The sequence below is a fragment of the Molothrus aeneus genome, chromosome 1 (assembly GCF_037042795.1).
Source record: "Molothrus aeneus isolate 106 chromosome 1, BPBGC_Maene_1.0, whole genome shotgun sequence".
NCBI classification, from domain to species: Eukaryota; Metazoa; Chordata; class Aves; order Passeriformes; family Icteridae; genus Molothrus; species Molothrus aeneus.
Window position 1 is genome coordinate 17,887,204 of NC_089646.1, and position 18,960 is coordinate 17,906,163.

The 18,960-nt window shown below is 41.3% G+C and overlaps 1 protein-coding gene across 4 annotated transcripts in view; it reads right to left on the reverse strand.

Moving 5' to 3' along the window:
• Window positions 1-18,960, reverse strand: part of KIAA1217 (KIAA1217 ortholog) — a 176,405-nt gene that overhangs the window by 28,158 nt on the left and 129,287 nt on the right. For 2 of the 4 annotated variants that reach the window (XM_066552207.1, XM_066552216.1), the window contains exons 7-9: window positions 12,950-13,054; window positions 12,476-12,525; window positions 4,640-4,800 (exon numbers count right to left, since the gene is read on the reverse strand). In XM_066552207.1, coding sequence (XP_066408304.1) covers window positions 4,640-4,800; window positions 12,476-12,525; window positions 12,950-13,054 — 316 coding nt within the window. The remainder of the gene's footprint in view (window positions 1-4,639; window positions 4,801-12,475; window positions 12,526-12,949; window positions 13,055-18,960) is intronic. The other 2 variants (XM_066552199.1, XM_066552191.1) reach the window with 1 other exon arrangement.

Below are 18,960 nucleotides of genomic sequence, written 5' to 3' on the forward strand. Positions count from 1 at the left end.
TAAAGTTAGACTTAAGTCTCAGGTGTCCAGAATTTAAGACTTTGATGTTCCTCAGCTGGTAAAAGGGACTTCCACTAATAGCAAAACTGAGTATGTGTGAGTGTGTGAGGTTGTGAAATGGCAGGCACATGGTTTTTCCTATTATGGGGGTATGTAGAGGAGCTATATTTATTGTGGTGATGTGTACAGCTAAGGTGTTTGTCACCTCCATTTATTAAGTGCTTGAACAATACCAGGAAGTTTCAGTCATAAAAGTTCATCTATTTCTGGTAATGAGGACAGGGAATAAAAATGTAACACAATAAGATTTCAAAAAATCTTGTATGTTGAGGACTCCCAAAACTCAGAGTTTGGAGTGAGCTCTTTAATTTTGGAACATGACTCAATCTTGGTATCAAAGAAATGTTTTTACTATTTCTATGAAAATTCGTGCAATAATTGGCTAGTTATAAAAAACCTGAGTTTGTTCACGCCTGGGGAACAGGGTCAAAAGATGAGAAGGGAGAAGTACATATGGGTTCAGAGAGACAAAAGAAAGAACTGTGGGAGGGGAGCAATTGTGTCAATCAGCAGCCAAAGGATGAGGCAGGGAGAGCAGGAGCAAGAAGGAGAAGGTGGTCTCTGACCATCCCATTTACCCCTGTGCTCTGGAACTGAACTTCATTCTTACCTTTCTTCTGCCAGCAGAATCAGATGTGAGACTCTCTGGCTAAGTGTACACCCCACTTGCCCCTCTGACCACCTCTGCTCCACCATCTCAATGAAAAGATGTTTTATGGATCTGCCACAGTTATTCTCGTTCCACAAAACAGAACCTTTGTACTATAAGCTTGCTTGAAAATAAGCCAAATAAACAATCTTAAACATTCATTCTTGAAGAGTCTTTCTTGAAGCAGTACTGAAGTTCTAAAGGCACGTACTAAAAGTAAGGAAAACCAATGCAGGCTTTCCTGTCACCAACAAATGGCAATTTCTTGCTAATTTGAGTTACCTCACCTTTTAACTGCAAGCAGCATTCATACAGAAACAAATTTAGCATACTTTTTTTGAATTCTAGCATCTCTCATACATTCTTTACCCTTGGTTCTCACTTTCAGCCTCACCAATTTCTCCAGATACCTTCCTTGCCCCTCTTCTTCATCTTGTGCTTCAGCCATTATTTGTTACTGTTCTCACACAACTACCCCAGCTCTGCCTCTGGTACCCACTCCAAGAACAATCTGGTAACCAGTTCAGTTCACTTTGAACCAATTATTATCTATGAGACAGGTAACTAGAAAACCAAGTATTAGTTCACAACCCTGCTCCTCATTAGGAGACAAGCATGACCTGCCCAGTGGGATCTCCCACCTCCCCATGAACTCCAGGGCACAGCCACAAACAGGAGCTGGCTGCCTGCAGCTCAGCACCTCTGCAGAATCTAAGTATCTAGCTCCTGAAGTTTGTTACCATACATTGATTAAAGGTAGCAGCTCCAGTTCTATAATGCAGCTCAAATATATATTAATTTCTAATTCACAGTTACACTTGTGAAACTGAGTATCATACCATTTATGACAGTGTTATTACATTTTCTGTCCTTTCTGCAGCACTCACTTCCCTGCAGACAGTGCACTGAGTGAAGGAAAAGCATGGGTGCACACATGTTCCTAATAGGGAACCTTAATCATATCTAACTGTGTTCCCTTAAAGTGAGTTCAGTTAAAGGAAAGAAGGAGTAGACAAAAAAATCCGGTGCATATATAAGATAATGATATAAACCATGTACATACACTCCAAGATTTGGTTCAAACCTGATACTAAGAGCTCTCAATACCTGGGAGCACAGAATGAACAACCCCACTAAGTCATCGTGGGCTCAATTCTTACCAGTGACAAATCCATTCAGGACAGAGGCTGGGTTCCAGCCCATCTCTGGAATTGAGGAAAACTCCAGAGCACCAGGACCTAGTCTGTCCTGAACGTCTCTAAAAATCAGAGCACTTAGAACATGCAAGTGTAGTAGCAAGAAGTGTATACAGCCTCTAGCAACAGCCAGGAGGTAAATGTCTGTGTGCCAAGAATCTCTGTTCAAAATCCAACCACATCTTAACTTTTTGGTGGCATCTGACATTATATGTTTAGCTGGTGTATGAATCAATACATCTGGATCCATTGCTGCTGGATATGGTTTAAAAAGAAGATTTTGCCAGCACAAACAAAGGATACACAAATTAATGGGTCTTTTCTATCATGCATTTCTCTGGTTCTATTAAGAAAATTAGTATGAACTTACAGTGGTAACATCAATTGAAAATTAAACAATAGACATTATTAAGCACAGTTTTATGTCCTGTTCCTGTTTCTTATTTATCCTGTCAAATTTTGTGCCTGTATTTTTCTGAGGTGTTTCTTCTAGTCTATCACTGTATAAAAAATTCACACAAACAGGAACAAACTGACTGCCAGACCAGGAGAAACAGTGAAATTGAAAAATAGGAAGCACTGTCAAACATGAAATGAAAACAATCTGGGAAACCAGAAAAAATACTTTTTCCCTTCTACTTACAATTATTTTTGAAAAAACGTAGCACAAAGTATATAATTTAAAATGTGATATTGCAACACTCTTCAGTTTAAAACACTGCCTGTTTCACTTGCTGCCCTACAAACGGTGAGCTTTTTTCCAAAATAGCTCAGGAATGCCATGATAGAAACTCTCATCAATGGAATTTATGTGTAACATACCAAAGTTTCCCTTGAGCTACAGGTTCTTCCAACTGACTATCAAAATTTCTCAACTTTCCACTAGCTCAATGCACCAAGTTTGCTATAATTTCTGAATTAAGGGAAGCCAGCCAGAGTTAATGAGCACACTCGGGATATGTCCTTTTTCCCTTCTCAAGACCTCCTTGGCAGCATTGATTTGTGTAGATGGTAGAAATTCCTTCACTTCTGTGTGCCACAATGTTATGTCTGATCACAAGCAAGGCTTCTGCCCTGGGCAGGGCCATGGAGACAAAGCTCAGCCTGGGAAATGCCATCTCCTTGGTGGGCAGCCCTGTGGGAAGGATGAGCTCCCTGCCTCCAAGCAGCCCTGCAGCCTCCAGCCACGTTCTGAGGCCACATGCCGAGCACAGCTGGGGACCAGACCCAAGGCATTTGCCAAGAGCTGCATTTGGAACACGGTGTGGAGGAGGACAGAGGGGCTGCAGTGGTTTGCAGCACGAATGTGGAAAAATATGCACTTATACATAATGTGCCAGGGCAGAGATCACATGCCAGTGTCTTCCAATGAGATGAGGAACACGACGGCTGGCACGTAGGCAGCACTGCTGAGAATAGCTTTTGAAAGGGACATTTGCTATTGGGGCATACTGATCCTAAACTGAAAGTTTAAATACAAGGGAGCTGTACCACAGGCAGAGGTCACCTGATACAACTCTTTTCTCCAAACATCTTCCGCCATCTCTGCCTTTCCAGCAAACAGAGCACAGGACATTGTCACAGGACCGTCAGTTGGACACATTTTCCTACACTGATGTTTACCTCACCCTTCTGCTCCTTTGCTTGATGACTGGTTCATAATTTAATTTCCTTTAGATAAGGAGGGGAAGGTAAAACATGCTCTGAATTCTGATTTGCATTATCATTATTTTGTTCTAAAATTTATCAGCAAATCATACGTGATTGACATGGTACCATCACCCTGGTTATAAAACCAGCAGCTGCAGCCCTACAATAGCTAACACATGATGTCACTTTCTGGGTAAGGAGGACTGGCAGAGTATTGAAGCTTCCCCCACTGTCCACTTTGTCTTACAAGAAAGTGCTCTGCCTTCTTTTCCATCTTCTGAGACAATACACAGTGCTCTTCAGTTTCCAATTAAGTAAAAGGCTGAAGACCTGTACAGCTGCATATGCTTATTTTTACAGTGTCTGAGATGAACAGCATATATTTATATTTGCAGCATGACTGTATGTGCCAACATACTATTTTTATTAACTGTTCATTGGTTGTATTCTTTCTTGCAGGTTTTGAGGTATTGACATGTATTGGGAAGGTATTGTTGAAACCTGAGTGTAAGTGGGACACAACAAACCTTTGCAGCAACATTTGAAATACCTTTTTTTTCTTACTGTTCAAGTTGGCTGTTTTTCTGGATTCTGTAAATACAGGACTCAAACTAAGATGGCTTAATGCATATCTACTGATCCTCAGCTGCATTTGGGTTTCCTGACATCAAATTTGTTTATTCAGGGACTTAAGATCTGTCTCAACTGTAAACAGTATGGAGCAGGAACATGGTTCTTCTGACATGTTTATACAGCACATAGCATAGCAGGATCCAAACTGTAATCACAGACATGATATTATTGTAATATAAATAGTGCTTTCATGTATAGAGTCATCCAACGAAGCTAGAAATTATTTTTTTTTTCTCAATATCTGAGCAACAGTAGTTTAACTGAGCTAATTCTCACACCTCAAGGACGATGCAAGCTTTTGTGTCTGTAGTACCTGGGTATGCCCTTCACTAGAGCTCTGCTACTGAGACTGTACAAAAGGTAAAGGGAGAAAATGAGAGAGAGGGAAGGAGGAAAAAAGGCATTTGCTGCCAAGCCATCTTTTTTCCCAGCACTGTCCAGGTAATCATACCTGTAGCTGCTTCATCTGGTGCAGCTGCAGCCGCAGATCGGACACGCTGCGTTTCATCCCGTGCAGGCTGAGCTGCATTGCTGGGGCTCCAGAGGGGTGATGGGTGACAGCTGACTCCACAGCTCCCAGGGCATTCTTCCCCCCAGAGATGGTGGCAGCACCTGCAATAAGCAGCAGCACAGGTTGAGTTCACAGCAGAGAAGGTGCAAAACTGATCCCTCCTCTGCCCACTGAATCCACAGGTATTTCACACAGGTGGATGAAAACAGCAAATGATGGATGCCAACGGTCAGTATTAACAGGGACTGGCCCTCCTCACCCAACTGATATATAGTTTTTTTAAGCCAAGCCTCATAATCTCTTAGACATTTTTACTACACCTAAAATAGCTCAGCTACTTAAAAAAGCATAAAATTAGTAAAATAGCTTTTGTAGTAATGTTAAAAACAAACAAACAAAAAAAAGCAAAATAACAAAACTCTTTACAAAAAAACCAAGACAAGTGCAAAATGTTCTTGGTCCTAGTAAAACACCTGACAAGAGCAATTAGTTTTTTTGTTCTCTTCTTTTTTCTAGTAAATTGCTTAAGCAATACTTTTTCGCTCTTGTCCAATTGCTATCCTTCAGTTTAAAATAAAGTCCCTCAAATCCTATAAAGTATCTTTTTACGTAATTAAAAAAAAAAAAACTTCTAAGTTTTCTTCATTTTTAAAAAAAACAAAAAAGAAGTTTTGTCACTCCATGAACAAAAAGCACATTCCTATACAATATATTTTGAGGGAAGCCTGCACAGCATCAGAGTGTATCTGTGCTGGAACCTCAGTTCAACCAGAGCACTGCATTACTCCAGGACTGCTTTCTACCACATGCAGTGGAGAGGGGATAATAAGTTATAACTGCAGATGACATAAAACAGCAACAAATCAAATTGGTTCTAAAAGTAACTTTGGGAGTGTCTTCCCAGGAGATGTCTGAGACCAAGTTGATGCAAATTCATTCACAGGACTCCTGAACTACGTATTTGTTGATTAATCATCACAGGAGATGGATTCAGTCAAGCTGCCAAATATGGGGAAAAGATTTCTATAGAAAATCTTGCTTCACTGCTTAAAGGACAACTGCATTATTTCTAGCAGGTACCTCCAGCAGCAACCCTGTAAAACCAGAGGAATTAAATGATGGTGTGCCAGAGGCTCTCCAGCCATGTTGCGTCCACCCACTCCCTTTTAGTCTGTCAGAAAGGAATACAGCATAACACAAGGAAATGAGCCGAGCCACACTCTGAAAATAATTATTGTTGTCCTCACAAAACTTTCTTTGTTAAAGAATGCTGTTCTTCTGCACAGGAACAATGCCAAGCTTGTTCTTTTCAGTCTCAAGTACCTGAGAAGAAGCTCTCTTTAGACAGAACAAGCAAATTCCAGCTCATCAGGTACTAGAAATGTCAGCTCCTTCTCACAATTTGCACTTACACACCCATATTCTTCAAATTTTTCTCCTAATGTGTCCCTCCCCCCCCACTCCCCCAGCAGACAAATGACAGATCATCAGTACAACAAACTTCATTTTTTAAGTCCAGTACTTTGTAGTCCTGCAAACTCTTCCCATCACACTGCAAATCCACCTTATTCCTTGATCCCAAATGGCACAGATGGCTGCTGCTCCCTGAACTACAGCATTAACTGGCCCTCACTGCAAGAAAGACATTGAGAGGTGGACCATGTTCAGAGAAGGGCAACAAAACTGGTGAAGGGTCTGGAGCACAAGTCTGATGAGTAACAGCTGAGGGAGCTGGGGGTGTTCAGTCTGGAAAAAAGAAGTTTCAAGGTCCTTATTGCTCTCTACAACTGCCTGAAAGGGAGTTGGAAGGAGGTGGGAGTTGGTCACTTCTCCCAGGTAACAAAAAATAGAACAAAAATAAATGGCCTAAAGTTACAGCCAGGGAGATTTAATATTAGGAAAAATTTCTTCACCAAAAGGGTCATCAAGCATTGGAAGAGGTTGCACAGGGAAGTGGTTGAGTCACCATCCCTGAAGGTATTTAAAAGATGTGTAGATGTGGTGCTTAGGGACCTGGCCTGGTGGTGGACTTGGCAGTGTTAGGTTAATGGCTCGACTGGATGATCTAGAAGGTCTTTTCCAACCTAAATAATTCCGTTATTCTATTCTATGATTAGGTCATTCCCTACTTCAATTTCATCCTTCTCTATGATGAAAGAAAGAAATCTGAAGAAACAAAAAATAGCTCATCAATGGATTTACACAGGGATTTTGGTCATCATCTGTTCCCACAAGCACACATGCTATCAAGTTCAATGAAATCAAACAAAAACCAGTGTTGTGAGCTTTGCCTGCTGAAGGCAAATTTTCAGTGCACTAAAGAGCATGACACATCTTCTGACTGGAATGAGTACAACTCCCAGAGTGGGAAGTTCTCTCCCCATGCTCTCATCCCTCATAGTGTTTTGTACTATTCCTCCAAATGTGCCTGAGTACAGCTCAGCATAACAACACAGTTATTCCTTTTCCAACAGGTATAGATACCTCAAATACAACCTTTGCAAAATTCATCTGGGGGAAGCATTCTTAAAGATTGGAAATCACACCAGCCTATTTTTTTAAGGTTTTTAAGAATCATGTTTGTTACTTTTCCTTCATTTGCAATTCTGCTCAATGAAAGCAGAGGCACCTCTGGCTGGATCCATGCTACATACAGTGTGCCATGCTATGAGCTTCTGGAGACATGCTCAGACAAAAAGCTCTTCTAGCTTGGTGCATGCTGTTGTAATGCTATACCATCCCTGAACCTGCTCCAGCTAGATCTGCTTGGTGCTTCAACAGCAGCACTCGTCATTACACTGCTGAGCAAGCTGCTGCACATTTTTGCTATACTCCAGTATGATTCAATGGTCTCTTGACTTTCCCAGAGCTCCTTAACAGAAAGCAACACTCAAGAAATAAACAGTCCTTGTTCACTGCCATTATGTACCCACTCCATGCTTCAGTCTAATGTATGCTCATACTTATCTGTCTACATGTACACTGCAGTTTCTCCTACAGTCAAGCATCTATTTCCCTCCCACATGCAGTATTTTTTGCCTTTTTTGTTTAAGAGAATGGTATTTAGTTCATAAACCTTACAGACAGAAACCACCAGAGTCTGAAAAATGTGGATAAGTCTCCAAGAGTTCTGATCCCTAGCCACAAATCTGGACTATTTTTGAAAGCACACCTACCTTTGTGCTGTTCTTTGCCTCAAGCAAAAGCTCCAAAACCTCAGCCCCTGACCCTGTGATGAGGCAGCCAAGGCATGAATCAGACCCCACCAGTCCCTCCCCCCATGCTGGACCCCAGTCAATTCACATATTTTCTCAGGAAGGGGTGCCTGCTTTCCTTTTAGTGTAGATGGACTGTGATCTGCTTCTGTAAGCAATAAATGTCTCCAACTCCCTACAAAGCAGCTCTCCTCCTCACTGCTGCCTCAGCCACCTCTTTTCACCATGAGGTGCTCTTGGCTGCCACAGTGTCCCTGCTGCAGAGTGTGCTCAGAGCCTGGGAAATGGGGCAGTGGGACCGCTCACCCCAGTGGGTGTGAAACACAAAGACACTGAGTGAGCCATAACCATCAGCAGCTGATTTCTCACATATTCATATTTTCATCAAGAAAGAATAAAAGGGCAGCTGAATGAGGGGCTGCTTCATCTAGGGAGTGTAGCTCACTGTTGGAAATAGTCCCAGGCTGTAGCTTTGTGATTAGATTTGAGGCCAGATGGATTAAAGGGAAAAAAACAGCACTGGCTCTTGGGTTTTTAAATAAACCTCTTCTTGAGCTAGGTAAGGGAAATTCAACCTCACACAATAATTTCCTAATACTTTGGACAAATAAAAAAGTTAACTTTTTACAAAGGCTAATGAACTAAGCTGCCATTTTAAAGTACAAAGAGAACTGAAGTGCAGGAAGAGGAAAGGTTTGCTGTGTGCTCAGGGGATAAGGAACATGACTCCCTGACACTTGACCTTTGCTATGGTTGTAAAGACACTGCTGTCCTTCTGTTTCCCAGATTTTTTTTAATGAAATGCTAAGATTTTATTTTGAAGCAGGTTGGCACAAAAGGCCATCAGAAGACACCCCACATAATTTTTTTTCACAAATAACTAATCTAATTAAAGAGACACAGTATTTTCAAGCATTATTTGGGGAGATGTGACAGTTACTAGATGGCACTAAAACCAGCCTCAAAATAATATAATATTCTATATATACATTAGTGTGCAACTTCATCTCATTGATCCAAAACGAATTCAGGATCATATTTTGTCTGCAAACGCTGATGGAGTTCTAAGACTAGCATGATCTGTCTTTGAGATAAGCAAGCAGATATGGACAATGATTTAATTCAGAGGTCATCACAGCAAGAGTCGTGCATGTGAGAAGGGCACACAGATATACACAGATGACAAGACAGTTCACAAAGAATGAGGAATCAAATCTGAGCCCTATGTTTGTAATACTTCCCCCTGCTGCCATCTTCCTCTTGTTTTGTATTGGTGGTGTTAGTGCAGAAAATTGTACTCCCTGATCCCCTTCTCAAATAATACTGAAATGTCTTCCTTCCTCTTCTAACAAGGCAGCAACTAGCAAAAATTTTGGTAATCCATGAAACAACTGATCTCAATTTAATAAATGAATCCAGGATTTAGTCTATCAATCTCCAGTTGATGAACAGAAATATGACAGAAAAGAGAGTATGTAAGTATTTCTCAGGATATTTGTTAGTAATCTCGTGGTGACTCTTACTAGTATGGTTTGGTTTTAGAATCATGTGCTGTTTTTAAATCAAGAGCTCCTTGATACCATGATGGTGTTTCAGGAACTGAAGATCTTTATAAGGATTCAGTTATGGAATTTCTCTTACATTAGCAGAAGAGACATAGCTAGTCTGTGGAGGGTTACTGCTCTTTGAACCCATCCCCCATGAAAGAACTGAGCCTAAAGCAATAAAAGATAAGAAATGCAGACAAGCATTGTTATTCCAGACTCATCTTCCTCAGTGAAAAAGCCGGGTTTCTTCAGAGTCCTTAATATTTGGGGTTAAAGAAGTCAATGGCTTCTACAGACTGGCACAGCAAAAGCAAATTAAATACAATTTGGTTCATATGACATACCAAACAAAGTATTCACAATCTAGCTATACAGAGTTATCAAGGGTTCAGAATTTTTGGTTTCTTTCCCATCCCAAGGGATGTAGGCTATTTTTTGCACAGAAGTCTCCTATCGTTGGAACACATACTATAAAATACAATGTTGGTTCAACATTGATGAGACAATATTATCTTGCACAGATGTTTTATTTTTTAGAATGGGAAGCAATTCACATTTTTGCTTATCAGAGCTCTGGAAAGGACTGCTCAATCAACATTTTATACCACTTTGTCTTTCAAAGAGTCTTTGAAATTACTAAAACTGGTATCTGAGTGCACAGTTGTCAAGTGGAATTGTAAAGTGAGAGAGTCACTGCCTAAATGACTATATGTAATAAAGATTGGGGTGAATTGAAGAACAAAACAGCGGTCAGCGGAAGTGTGTCTAGCTTCTGCTTGAACCCAAGCATATTCACAAAAAGGAGAAACATTCTATTCTAGCAGATTGCTTTCAAGTAAGCCAAACTGCACTGACTCATTGGACCATGTCCTGAGCACTTCCAGGCACAAAAGCGGGAAAATATTCCATTATACAAGACTATTCTTTTACACAGCAGTTTCCAGTAATAGCTGTTGTGGGTTACAATACTGCAGTTACTGGGGTCACCACACCTTGTTCCCTTACCTGCTACAATTTAATTTTGTGGCTGAATCATGTTGGAAAGACAGGATACAGAGATGCAGGTGCTGGAGTTACAACTATACCTTATAGCACTGATAGGGATGCCTGCAGACTGCTGGCTGCACGGCTGCTCCCACTGTCCTATCCCCTTCTCCCAGGTGATGAGAAAGGCATCCATAGCACAAGCTGAATGCTGGAATCCTTACTCATAAGCTGGATAGGCACATGGCCATGTGACAAAGCCAGTGTCTCCGTCAGTAAGTGACAGATGATGATCTGGCCTTTCACAGTAAATTAAGTTCCCACCCTCCATCTCCCCCTTCATGGTTGCATATGCAGCTGTCAGATGTAATATTGTCATTTCAGGGACATGTCAGTCATATGATAAGGTAGTGAGTGAGGAGTATTGGGAACAGCAGTGCCAGGAAATGGCTGCTGGTCAGATGAACCACAATATTCTGGTGGGCTGGGCATGACTGCCCAGGGAATCTCCGTTTTTGCTGTATGCAAGGTTGCTTTCCCAATGAATATTTTCCATTTCTCATTTAAGTGAGTGCACATTTACACATGCACACACAAACCACTATATAATTCAGGTTTAAAGGGACCTCTGGAGGCCCAAGATGCCACTCAATGCAGCACCCACTTGGATCAGGTCCTCTGACTGAGTGCCCCTCACCAAGTACTGGTATCACCACAGGCAAAGCAGAGAGGCTGCTGTTTGCAATGCACCACAAAAAGGAAAACAAGGCACTGTATGTGCTGGTTGTGAGAGTTTTATAAGTGCTTTATATGAGGTGAGGCCTGTGCAAGTGGGAAATGCCATAAATTCTCAGTCTGTAATGACACTGCAATAGGGAAAAAATCTGAAGACCATTTTGCAGCTGCTTTGAATAATGACAGACTTTTCACTATATTGTCTGAAACTGAAAAATTACAACTTATTTCTTCAAAGCTTTAAGTAATCCTCTCCCCATCCAGGAAGGGAAGAGTTGGAACAGTACCAGAAAGTGGCTTGGGAGCAAAGCTTCAGTACCAGGACTTTAGCTCTTTCTCTCTTCCATGTGGTTGATAGTTTCCAGGTCTAGTTTGGTTTCTGTCAATTAGGAGGACACACTGCAATTCCAGACAAACAGGAATCCTGAACGTGAGCTAACAGCTCCAACAGAAAGGCTAGTTAGGAGCATAATAGGTTTGCCAATAAATGTGTGTGGTTTACTACCTGCCGGGCACAGACCTCCCTGTGGGAGCAGCACTACCAGGAAGCAGGGAACTGCCTGGATTTGCATTCAGTGCATGACAAAGGTGAAGAGGAGGCATATAAGCACACCAATAGCCTTCAGACTTCTCCAGCAGCAGCCCCTACACAAAGAGCTCCGACCACATGGAAATCTTCTTTGTCAACAGTTTTAACTCAACCTTTAACACACTTAACAGCTCTCCAGGAGGGATGCTAAAGCAGAACCGGCTCTTACTGGCTTCATAATTGATGCTTGCTCAGAAAGGTTTAGATGCACACTAATAATTAGGAACAGATCAATGTGGCTTAATTAGGGAAAGTGCTGTCTTGCTGACTGCTAAGTTTCTTGGTGTCATTACATCAGTAGTATCCTAGTGACAGATGGACCTTAGAAAAAGTTCAGGTGACAAGAAAAGGAATTAAATATTTTGTCTTCTCTAGCAATCTGGATGCATCTAGGGTTAATGGCAGATATACATACATCCTATAGACAGGATGAGTCACTGGAAAATTCACCAGATGCAGAGGCTCTGCATCTCATTTAAACCATTCAGCACAGGTGGGAAATTCATTCCGAATACCATCTCAACCTGTCAGAAATTCCTCTCTTAAAGATGTGATCAACTCCCATATCCTGCACTTAAACTTCAGTTCTGACAGTACAGCCATGGAAATTTAAGTAAATTTGACATTTCCATAAGCTGGGATGTTTGTAATGTTAGAACTATTAATATACCTGAATAAGTTGCAAATTAAAAGTGAATTATCTTACCTGCAGTGTCGCCGCTGCTCTTGCTGGACCCAATTTTCATCATCTTCTCACTAAATAATAACAAGAAAAATTGTAATTTTAGTTTACTAACTATTACAACTGTAGTGAAGTTTATATTCAACAAATTTAATGGCCTTAAAACATATATATTTTTCAATTTAAATCACCAGTAATTTGTCAGTCATCAGTAATTTTTTTAAAATCACCTTTTAGTAGAAGTTAAGCAATGAATGGAGTATAAGCAGTAGAAAGCACAGAGATGTAGCTACATTAATTCTTTTTACCACAAAGAAGAGTAATGCAGTTAATATCCATCTATCATTTGGCATATTCTTCCTCTCTGCCTAGCATTCTCATGGAGATGATAAAGAAACTTAAAAATGATTGAGCATTCAGGATTTTTTTTACTATTACATTCAAATAGATTTTTGTTGATTGATTACTAAAATCATTACAGATGAATTCTGTTTTTACCTAGAAGAATCTTTGCTATTACTTGTATTTGGCCCTTTTAAAAGCGCAGACTGAACAAGACCAGTTAAACTGGCAATCTGTTTCTCCATGGCTTGTATCCTCTCTCTGTAAGACAAGAGAACCGTTTGTTAAAGCCAGATATATTTGCTTTCAGACTTGTTTTTTTAGGTGAATGATAACCACAGGATTGGAAAGACACTACAGAGTTTGTGCAAAGGCCCTTGGGTACAGTTTGCATATACCTTATTGCAGAAGCTTACCACATCTCAGTTTGGACAGCTTTTGCGTTGTAACAGACAATTTAAAAAAAAATCTGCTTAGTTAAAAAGAACAAAACAAACAATCAAGTAATAAACTTCTAACAACCTCACAAGACAGGCACCTGAAACAATTTGTTAATGCCACTTGGAACTAGTGAGAAAGTCTTTTTCAGCATTACATGCATTTTCTCTTTTACCTACACTGGGCCAATCATTTTGTCTGTACTTAAGGTTTCAGGATTAAAGACTTTACACTTCTTCTTACTATTTTTACTTTTCCCAGATCCAGAATTTTTGTCTGGGAAGCATTTAATCTGCCCAAGCAGACGACTTTCCAGCCCAAATCCTTTCCACCTGACATCACAACTGTCTGCTTTGAAAAGGACAGAAATGTGACAGAGAGGCACAAAATGCAGACTGTACAGCAATGTTATAATAAAACAGATTTTCTTTCGTGCACATATCCTGAGAAATTCCCAAAAAGCAGAAGAAAAGAGATGCAGAACTACAGTAAGTATAATCAATGTTTTCCATAGGAACCAAAGGTCACTAAACAAGAACAATTTTTTTTTTGGATGTGGAGGCTAACATTTGTGTTTATCTGTTTGCATAAATCCATATATTATTCAGGTACCAGGGGACTTCCTCAGTCGGCTCCAAAACAGCCTTTTGCTCACACAGGTGCCTACTTGCACATGCCAGTATGTCAATGACACACCACAACACAGACACACATCAGTATGGGACCTTCTGAAAAGGCATCCCTCTACTACAGCAGTTAAGTGTGTGGGGAGACTTGCAGGAGGAAATTCTAACAGCAGGCTGTGGCTTTGGAAGATGACTGGGAAGAAAACTTTTCAAAAAGCAAGTGGTCAAGACCAGCAGCAGGGACTGATGAGAGAAGATGGGACACACAAACTCAGACACAGACTGAGCATGCTGCACTGCATGGCCCATCCATCACCACGGCAGCATTCTGTGCACATGGGAGCAGCCAAACTCTGGCCACCCCAGCTGCAGTTGCAGTTTGGTGGCCAAAGCAACAGCATCAATCAATAAGAGTCATATAAAGTCAAATGTAGGTACCAATAACAGCCAAAAGCAAGCTGACATGATAAAAAGCAAGTAACCAGCCCTGCTTGCAGTCAGACAGATTGTCCAGGCTAATTATTTCATTCACATTCAGGGAATGAATGAGGTTTCCTGGGATAGCACACAGATACCAGAGCCAGCAGAAACTCACAGACACCCAGAGGTTGAGAAAACAGGGCAGCAAAACAAGCAATGAGATGCTAACAGACACAAGCAGGGAAGAAGAGAGCGCTCAGTCAGTCCCCAGCCGGCAGATGTGTTCTTACTGCGATTTAATGCAGTGCACTCATCTCACTTTTCTGTCTTCATGTTGAAAGGTATTTTGAAGGGTGATGAGAAGACTAGTGAATCTGACTTAATTCATTTCAAACCAAGAAATACGTTACGGAATTTCCACTATTACAAGTTTTAAAATAAGAAACTGGTGCAGGCTACAGTAACCTTTGGAAGAAAAACAAGTACTAAAACCCAGGGATAAATATACTCTAACAAACTTTAATGCAGCATTTTTGACACTTAATAATGAAAACATTTTTTTCCCAGATAATCATCACAAAACCTTCCTGGAACTAAGCTCAACTGGAAGTCTATCTGTTTTACCAATCCATAAATATGATGTTTTTTTTCATCCCACATTAGATAATCTGGAAACAATTTTCTGCTTCAAAAGATATTATGGCAACACAAAGCTGATCTTGTCCTTTGCCATGAAATCTAGGAAAGTATGTTGTTAAGAGGGAGAGGGATGTTCCAAGATAGGAGATGATGAAAAACGAATGAAATACTGGAATCAATTGCACAGAACACATTATTTTTCATATGGTAAAAGCATTAAGAATGTGAAGAATCTACATGTGCTCTGGAGTTACTCTCTTAGAAACCAGGCAGATTTTTCCTGTAATAATTCCACTGTAACACCCAGACTTGTTATGGCCATTAGCATCAAACATTTCAAAAACAGGTGTCTGAAAGGTGCCTTTTAGGCATTAAATAAAACAACCTGATCTTTGGAGGTGGTTGGACTGAAGGTGGTGGGAGGCAGCTCGTTCCAGCATGGGCAGGGAGGTCTGCAGATGGGCTGGTGGTGGGGCTGTAACCTGGACTGATGTGGCTGGAGGGCTGGTGGCCCAGTTCTGTCACCACAAAGCCCCAGAGGAGCACGGACAGGACTTGCAGTGAACCCCTTTGCCTCCAACTTCCTTGTGAAGGGCTGGAGCAGACTCTGCTCCAGGAAGGAGAAAAAAATGCTTTCCTCAGGCTGTGCAAACATCTATCAGGGATACCAGCATTGCCATGACAAAAATTTTAATTTTTGGTTCTCAGCACTGTGTTTTCTACTCCTCACTGTGCTCACTGCTGTGGAGAGGGGAGATGGGACCAGCCTGTCCCAGCAGCTCTGCCTGCACAGGGCAGGCCAGATCCCATGGATGGGGCAGGCAGGGTCCCCAGGCGTGGGACAGGCTCCAGTGACACAGGGCAGGCCGGGACGAGGAGCACTAGGACAGAGGGCAGACAGAGAACAAAATGGGGCCTCTGCTTGCTGCCACCAGAAGGGTGGTAGGCCAAGAAGAGCCAACCCGTCTCTGCTCCCAGATTAATTTCCCAGATAAAGCTGCATCTCTCCACCACCCAGGAAGAGCAGGGAGGGTCCCTTTTACAGCAGTTGGGAAAGAAATGGCTATTTTATCAGCCTGAGCACAGAAAGGCATTGTTTCACATTGTTTTCCTGTGAATGCTGGGAGAGGCAGAGGTGGCAGCACACTGCGGGAGGAAAGGAGAGGACAAGGTCAGAAGCAACGCCCAGCAGAACTCTGTCAGACTTGGCTTTGGCTTCTCACAGACCCTGGCCAGGAAGGCAGGGACAGGCCACTTGCCAGCCCTCTTCTCCCCAGTAGCCTGACCCACAGCTCTGGCTCTGGGGATGTCCAGGAACTGGGGCCCTGCCTTAGCATCTCACTCCTCAATTTCAGGAGAACCAAAGCAAGCCCTTGCTTCTCTGGGGGCCGTGCACTGATATGTCAGATTTCAGATTTCTTCCTTACAGCTTCACTGATCTTTCATGTTACTCCTTCAATTGCAGTTAACTGGAAGTAATTCCAAGAAGGGGTACAGCATATTGCTGGATTGGTATCCACTTGTCACAGCAATGCTATTTAAGTGTGACATGCTACTTGCATATTACTGCCCTTTCCTGGGGACATCTTTAATATTCACATCACTGAGAAGATACTTTGTACACATGCAGGATAAAACTGGTCTGTGTAACTGTTCATTCACGTTCCTGTCCAACCCCAGGCACTGCAGCACATCACCCACAACAGATGTACTCAAACACCAAATCTGCACCATGAACTACCTGGCACGCCTTTCTGGAGAAAAAATTTTCTATGACTTCCTCTTTTATAATTAAGCTCCAAATGAAGCAATGAAAAGGGCGTCAGAGACAGAGAAATACACACTTCTTTCTATATTACTCTATGATAGAAACATTTCATAACAATTTTTTTTTACCTCACTGGGAAAAGAAAGGAAACAGGAGTAGGCTGTTTTTCCCAATTACTTTCCCAGAATCAAGTGAAGGTATCTTAGACTTTACTGCAAATTCCCTCAAAACAGATGAGTAGGTTTCTTGAAAGGGTGGGAACCAAAGATCAGCAGAATTCCTCTGTATTCGGCTTTCTTCCCACAGAAGGATTCACACAGGTGAATATGTCATTCCTCTAAGGAGAAGATTTAACTCAAATCTTCTACATCTTGAAGCTAAAGGGGAAAGGAAGCTCTGAAGCACACCAGCTATTACACTATTTGACAACTCTTATCCCAGAGCCTGCATCTCATCTTCCTACAAACAGTTCCCTAACACAAGGAAGAGAAAATACAGTTTACCTTTCCTCCATCCTGTATTGGTCATTTGACTTCATTTTTAATGCCTGGTTATCCAACACCTTTCACAGAGGAATATGCAGTTCTGGCCCTGTGAAAAGTGTCTGAGACAGTGTACTGGTAAAGCCCCCCTTATAAAATGCTCAGTGCATCACTGATGGAGTCTCTCACTGTTTATGACTTTACAAAGTAAGGTCACTTTCCTAATGCATAGAGAGTCCATCTGTACTTCAACATATCTAACAATAAAGTGGTTTTGTTGGGGGGAACAATATCTAACAATCTACACACAGCCATTACACTTTAGTCTTGAACTGCAAGCCATGAGCCAATAATGTGATCAGATTTTTTTGCTCAATCCAGCTGTCATCTTTTCTCACTAGTATGGCATAAAAAGAAGAGGACAAAAGTTGTGTTCAGGCAGAAGAGAACCATAGTACACCCCAAAAATGCTTTTGGAGGAAAAGTATTCTATAGAGTTATCTTGCTGTTTCAGAGTAGAAGCATTCATTATATATATATTTAGCACTATCAAATAATCTAGAATTTTGCAACATGTGTTGTAAATGCAAAGATTTTAAGTTAGACAGCATTTAATTTAATGCACTTTTGGATAAACAGCTTCTTTTCCATTTTATCAACATTTAAACATCTGCTTTGCCTGCAGTAACTTCCAGAAATGTCCCACAAGCTACACAAATGAGCCATCCAAAAATATGACAGCAAGCCTCTGTTTAAACAACTCATGCACACAAAAATTTACTCATTCTTCCAGCAGACCTCAGATTTAAGAGATGATCACCTTTTGAAGGTGAACTGCTGTAACCTGTTATAACTTCTAATATTTTTCTGCATATGAAGACTAACATTTTTTATTTCTTTAAATCTCCGTGAATTTGTTTCTTCTCACTGTTGTAAAAGAGCTTTATATGGGACTCTTCTGGTAAATGAATTAACTGTGAGAATTTAGTCAATCCTTTATACCGCTACAGAAGTAGTTATCTTGTAAAGGTAAAACAGTTACAAGAAAGCATTACATGAAGCAATTAAATCTCTCTCAACTCTGCCTTGAATAGCTGGCTTGATGAAACTGGCTGCTATGGTGTCAAATTAAAATGGGAAACTCCAACAGAAGAGCTCAGAAATCCCAGTTTTCATCTCTTGTAGATCCAAATCTGCTGCAGTTAATGTTCCAAAGGTAATGGAACCATTTTCTTCAACAAAACCAGGATATCTGTTTTAAGTACCCAACATTTTCTGATAAAGTACAGAGATATCCCAGTTCAGCCTTGGACTGCAAAATTGAAGAATTGAGATGGGAAGAGAGATTCACTTTTACTTCTGACATTGTCACTATCCCTTTCAATATTTCCCCTGATTTATACTTAAATTTGCATTGTCCTGAGGTTGTGACAGTGCTGCTTCGAGGAAATTTCCATAAAGTCATGACACAAGAGATGTTTTCTTTGCTCTCAGCACACTCCACTAGGGATTAAAGCAACAACAGTGCTGAGATGATGGGTTTGGTGCCTGCAGGGTCCTCAACCTGCTCCTGAATCAATCAGGATGGGGAGTCTCTCATGCCACAGTGCAGAGATGAAAAAGACCTCTCTCCTGAGTAGCTCCAAGGCTAAGAGCTCCTCTGTCTGCCCAGAGCTGACACCTCTGCAGGCAGGCTGACTGAACACACTTGCTGTGGCCTGGCTCTCAGGCACTTGGCATCAGCAAGTGGATAACATACACAACAGAGCAGCCTTCACCTCATTTTACCATGCC